This window comes from Crocodylus porosus, unplaced genomic scaffold, assembly GCF_001723895.1.
Source record: "Crocodylus porosus isolate Cpor-Errol unplaced genomic scaffold, CroPor_comp1, whole genome shotgun sequence".
NCBI lineage: Eukaryota > Metazoa > Chordata > Crocodylia > Crocodylidae > Crocodylus > Crocodylus porosus.
Genome location: NW_017728934.1, coordinates 7,019,114 through 7,025,197, shown reverse-complemented (window position 1 = coordinate 7,025,197; position 6,084 = coordinate 7,019,114). Strand labels below are relative to the sequence as shown.

The 6,084-nt window shown below is 51.9% G+C and overlaps 1 protein-coding gene across 1 annotated transcript in view; it reads right to left on the bottom strand.

The window, feature by feature from the left end:
- Positions 1-909: 909 nt before the first annotated feature.
- NSUN5 (NOP2/Sun RNA methyltransferase family member 5) overlaps positions 910-6,084 on the bottom strand; it is a 5,385-nt gene continuing 210 nt past the window's right edge. The window contains 9 exon segments of the mRNA XM_019546434.1: positions 910-1,395; positions 1,975-2,133; positions 2,563-2,767; positions 3,026-3,204; positions 3,787-3,902; positions 4,639-4,777; positions 5,230-5,338; positions 5,738-5,921; positions 6,007-6,084. The exon segment at positions 6,007-6,084 is cut by the window's right edge and continues 99 nt beyond it. Of these exon segments, the coding sequence (XP_019401979.1) occupies positions 1,179-1,395; positions 1,975-2,133; positions 2,563-2,767; positions 3,026-3,204; positions 3,787-3,902; positions 4,639-4,777; positions 5,230-5,338; positions 5,738-5,921; positions 6,007-6,084 (1,386 nt within the window). The 3' untranslated portion in view covers positions 910-1,178.

The following is a 6,084-nucleotide window of genomic DNA, read 5'->3' as shown; positions in this document are numbered from 1 at the left end:
AATGAGAGAACCTAGAATCTGCACAGGAATGGACCCTCTTCTTTTAGCTGCACAGGAAGCTAAGTCATTTTTCAAATTAAGTGAATACACACTGGAGCCCCTGGCACCACTGCAACTGTGGGAGCCTACCAGACTTGGTGGGACAACAGTGGGATTTGGCCCTCTAAGCCTTCATGGGCCCCAGTTGCATTACTGGTGCAGGAGTGGGGAAAATGAAGTCTTTACAGTACAGAGGTAGGCAGTACTGAAGAGTTCAGCTAGCGTTTCTGAGCTAGTGGCAGGCAGCGTTCCCCCTTTCACAGCTGTTTTCTTCCACAAAGGCCTCTTAGGAAAAAGCAACAGGGCTCACTTGGTTGTCAAAAAGCTGATGAAAATGAAGGACTATACACTTTAAGTAACCCCAGCCACATGCAGCATGCTGCTTCTCCCAAGCTAGCAGCACCACTGCTAAGCTTTCCCTTCCCCATGAGCCCACCAGAATTCCCAATCCAGCAAGCAGGGGCCAGACATTTCTGTCAAGCCAGCACCCAATTTAGACCACCAGTACAACTGCAGAAAGGAAGCCATCACTTTAGGCAAGAAGCTATTACAGGGTAGTGCAAGAGACTTCTGGCAACAGAAGAGGCTAGTGTAAGGAAGGGAAGAAAGATCCTCCATACCACCCACCAGACCAAAGAACAGCACCAGAAACTAGTTCCTGATAAAGGTGGAAAAGACAATGAAATAAGCATAACTTGGCCTTGTTACTACATGGCTGAGCAGGACACCTGCCTACTAGGCAGAATCAACTTTTTGCCCCAGTCAGCAACCCTTTCCTGATGGGATCCAGGCCTATCTGAACCTGGGGATTAAGCCTACACCACAGATGCTGAACTGGGGGCGGGGTAAGAGAAACTCAGAGACAGCATCTGAAACAAGCTCAAATTTTACTGGCATTGAAGCAGGCTAGACAAAAGGCCCAGGCCAGGTGCAGTGTTGGGGCTTTAGCTCCTACCAGCAGCCGGTCTACCCAGAAGGTCACAACCATAGGCAATGCTGGCAGAGTGCCCTAGCACACCCTGTCCTGTAGTTACATAGGGGGGAGCAGCGTGCCCAACATGGAGAGGCTCCAGCCATGCTGCTGAACAGACCTGCCAGCCGGCCAGGCTGACGCAGCTTAAGAGTTCTTGGGAGGTGCCTCATTTCACACGCTGTCGCTTTGCCCGTCTCCTTTTCTTGCGGGCAGCACGGGGGACAGTTTCCTCGCTAACCTTAGCCGTCTTAGTTGCTGGTGCAGCAGCCACTGCCGGTGCTGATGCCACTGTCGATGCTGCTGCTGCTGCTGCTGCCGGTGCTGCTGATGCCGCCGATGCCTCTGCTGATGCCGCCGATGCCTCTGCCTCCACAGGAAGGATGCTTGAAGCAACACACAGGACCAAAAAAAAAAAAAATCAACCCCCCCCAAGGCAAGACAAGAATGTTTCACAGCATTAGTATCCAAGCTGTTGCCTGGGCAGCCGTCCCAATCCTGCCTCCCATGGTGGCTTTCATGGTCCAACCTCCATTTTTATCCACTACAAAGGAACTTTACTAGCTTGGGGTTCCCAATACCCATGGCACCTAATTTCCTGTCCCCTCCCCCACCTCCCAAATACTTGTGGTCTAATTCTCTCACTGTCCCCCACACAGGCCCTTCAATTTTGCAGTTCTGACTTCTGGCCTTCTACTCAAACTCAATTTTTTTCTTAACGCCCCACATCTCCTGCCTTATGCTGTGCTGTGGAACAAGTAGCAAGGATCTTGTTTGAGGCTCATTTCTTCTGACAGCAGTGCAGGGAAAAAGCACGTGCTATCTGTATAGCCACCCAACACCCTGCATAGCGGAGATCTCACTGCAGAGCAAACCGACATTGACTGACAACCCAACAGAAGTGATGGATGATTCAAGCTGAGTATATGGGGCAAGGCCCACCCCCTCTCACTCTGAGCTCTCACCTGGATGAGGCAGCGTCATCACCCTCTGGCTTCCTCTCCAGCACAGCGATGAAAAAACCATTTGTCAGTGTTTCTTCTGGGGAAGCTCGGAGGCAGTACTCAGACCCTAGGAAGGTGGCAAGGCCTCGCTGGGGCCAAGAGGGCAGCACATTCACCAACCTGTGAGAGAGGGACAGGCAGGGATGCCACAGTCAAGACACAGCCTGCTGTACTGCAATGTCCCAGTCCATTGCTGCTTAGTCCAAAAACACAACTGCTGTACTGCAACAGATGCCTTACAGGCAGCTGGGGCAAGCCACTTGCAGCAGGAGGCAGTGGAAACCTGGCTTAGCACGGTAGCAGGAACCCCCAATCCAGAGCCGAGGAGTTCCAAGCTGTGCGTTTTCTAGTGTGTTACCACTACGATCCCACCCCTACAGAGAAGTGGAGGCATGTACACTTCCACTGTGACCAGCTGCAGGGATGCCTGCCTGAGAATTTCACTCCTATCCAGCAAAGGACAGCAAGGCAGACCACCAACTTCCCTTGTAGCACATTTGCCCCAGTCACCCTTCTCCCACCCTTTTCAGCCCTGCAGCCTGCTGGTACCTGAAGGCTGCTCCATATTCCTGAAGCACATCCCGCACTACGTCCTCATTCTCCTCTCGATGCACGGAGCATGTTGAATACACCAGGCGCTGCACACCAGGGAACCGCAGTGCTCGGGTCAGGACCTTGCGCTGGAATCCAGCCAGTGCCTGCAGTCGCTCCAGGCTGGGGGGGCCCTCTGGGCCTGGCAGCCGGTTCACCATTCCTAAGGTGCAGGGGGTGGGAAGATGCATCAGACAGGCAAGGCAATCTGGGTTCCAAACCGGGAAAAGGGGCATGGATCAGCCATGGGTCTGAGAACCCTCCCCAAGGCAGGAGTGAGCAGCCATGGTCTCCCCAAACAGGGGCCAGGAGGCAGTGTGGTGACCAGTGGCTCAGATGGGTACTAGTTTAACAACTCCCCACCTTCTCACTATATGGTTCTGGTCCAGCTCCAAGAGGACAGCTACCCCCAGCCCTTTACCTGAGCCACTGCATGAAGGATCCAGCAGAATGTATTTCACTTCACGGTATTTGGGGTCGTAAGGGTCAACTGTCAGGAAGTCTTGATTGGCCAGCTCATAGCAGGTTGCCCCAGCCCGCACCAGCATGGTACTCATGGTGGTCAAGCGCATGATGTCCAGGTCAAAGGCAAAGATCTGTCTGAATTGCATCCCAAGTTCCAAAGAGCGGTGTGAAGCAGACCAACCCCAGCATGGGCAACAGGCACCACAGAGACTGTTCAGCCTGTCAGCTTATTTCCCCACTACACTAGGGTACCCCCTTTATGTCACTGTCCCCAAGTGCATTGGAGCACACCACAGGGCTGCATCCTTGCACGTCAGTTTCGAGCAGCTGTTATTAATGGCTGTCAGAATGACTTGGAATACTTTTTAATTCCCTTTCAGGTCCCTCTCCAGCTGCCATTCTGTCCCAGCCTTTTAAGACCCGCTCCTCCTCATCCTTGATTTGACCATGGCAATTGTAGGTCTCAGACAAATATAGTTGGCAAGACAAGCTGAAAAGGCCTCCATATTCATACACCCCTCCCTGATTGTTTGCCCTTTCCTTTTTGCAGTCTTGCTTCTAACTCTTTTTCTCCTACCGTGTAGCAAGGACATTCTATTCACAGCTTCAGCACCTCCCACCAAGGGAACTATCCCTCCAAACTGCAGGCATCTTCCTCCCCATCTCTCACTTAGAGGCTTCCCTCCTTAATAGCTTTGCCCTGCAGCTCACACTCACCCCTTGTTCTTCAGGATGGCAGCTAGATGGCTGGTCTTGTTTCCAGGGGCAGCACAGGCATCAATCACATGGGAGCCCAAGGAGGGATTCAAGAGGAAAGCAGGGAGGCAGCTCGCCTGAAAGGAAGGCTAACAGTCGCAGCCTAGTACAAACTCCCCCACAATACAATGGCTCAGTCTCTCCACACCACTTTCCACAGCCAGTCCTTGCAGCCCCCATGAAGCCAGAATCCTCCCTGTGCTGTAGAACTGTGTTCCACAATGAGACCATGACTTCTTAGTTCCTGTGATCAAGCAGCACAAATAGTGTAAACTGCTCCCATTCTTCACAGTGAGCCTGGATGTCACTGACAGATGATGCCCTTAATTCTCTCATTACTCTTTATCCAATTCACATCCCTATTCCTCCACTCCAGGTAGGCTCACATCTTGTCAGGTACCAACATCTACAACCACCCACCATCTAGTAGCCAAAGCCTTCTTTCAGGTTGTATTTTTATATGTCATGGGTACAAAATATTAAAACTAGAACTGAGAAGAAAACACAAGCTTTTGACATCAAAAGCTGCTTCACATTTTTATATTTAAAATATCCCACCCACTTTTTTTCCAGATTTACCTGAATCTGTTGGATCAGGAAGCTGGAGAAGTTAGATCCTGATAGCAACAGAGCATGAGCAGTAGCTTAAATGCAGCCTTCATCCTTCTCTCACAGCCTTTGCCTACACACTCCACCAGCTGTCATCAAGCAGCAGGAGATCCCTTTATCATGCTCCCCTCCATTCCACGCAAAATAGTCCCTGATACTTCCCACCCCACGATGGTGTCTTTTTTTGCCCAATGCTGCACTGACCTTATCCTGCAACACAATGTGTCCTGCCATGTAGAGATAGTTCTTGTGGAAATCTAACTGTGGATGGAAGATCAGCAGATCTGGCAGATGAAGATCCAACAAGAATTGCTTCTCTGAGAGGGAACACAGGTCCTTCATGCTGTCCCAAGACCATGAGTATGTGAGGAGAAAAAAAGAATGACACAGTGGAAGACATACCCTGCTTCATACACTCCTGTGCTCAAGATACATCACAAGCTATCTAGAAAATCCCCTTTTCTTTTGATCCAAAACCCACACCCTAATTTTACTTTGGGGACCAGTCAGCATGCAAGTAGATAGGATGGAATGTATAGTGTATGATCATGGAGATTCCAACCCACCCGCTGCCATTACTGGGGTGGATACAGTCTAGTGACACTCATTCTCATATAAAACCCTGCGACCTTGGGCGAAGACTCCAGAAAAAGCCAATGCTGGACAGCCCACATCTCTGCGCTATGTGCAAAGCTTCCCACATCCCACCTGCAAGCCAAGCATCTGTCACAGCTTGCCTGAAGAGGACAACAAAGACCAGAAAGCAGATGCCAGCTCAGTGCAGGAATGGTTTACCTGGTTGCTTTGCCCAGATAGGCATAGCCCTGGCGTTTGAAGTAGTCAATCACCTCCTCCACACTAGTTTTCAGGGTGTTCACACGGACATAACGCGGCACTTGAGGGGCTGGGGAAACAAAGTCAGATTATAGAGGCATATGCCAGACCCCCACACCACCCAGCTCCAAAAATCACACAAGAGAGATGAGCAAGGTGTGTGCACACACCCAGCCCAGCCGATAAGCCATCATTCACAGAGAGCCAGGTAAGCCAAAGCCTAGCTCCCATGGATCCAGCACCCAAAACGAACCGTAAAAATCACCACCCTATTTGTGACCCTTCTACCTATTAAGGCACAAGCACTGACCATCCCTGGAGACGCAGGGTTTTAAATGAGCCACAGGCTGCTGTAAGCCACACGGCACACAGGAATTGCCCCCATTCAGGCTCAGCACAGGCCCCTCACACCTATCCCTGGTGCCGTCTCACAGCTGTAGAGGGGAGCATTCCTCCATCCTTTCCATACCTTGCCACATGCCTGGGCTCACCCCCGGGACTGGCACCAGCAGATCCTCATTGCGGTTCACTTTCTTCCAGACCTTAAGCCGGGCCAGCTCAGCCTGCAGCCGGGCCCGGTGCTTCAGCATCAACACTTTCAGGCGGCCTCCACATTTCAGGCCTTTGCCGAAGAGCAGGTCGTACACCAGCACCTACGGGGGAAAGGAGCGGAGGGGGTCAGGCCCCGTCCTGTGCCCCCACGCTCTCCCCGACACATCCTGTGCAGCACGGCATTACCTTGGCCAGGTGGGGGGACAGCTTCTTTTCGGCCTTGAGCAGGGCGGCGCTGGCCAGGATGGAGTCCAGGACGGCCGA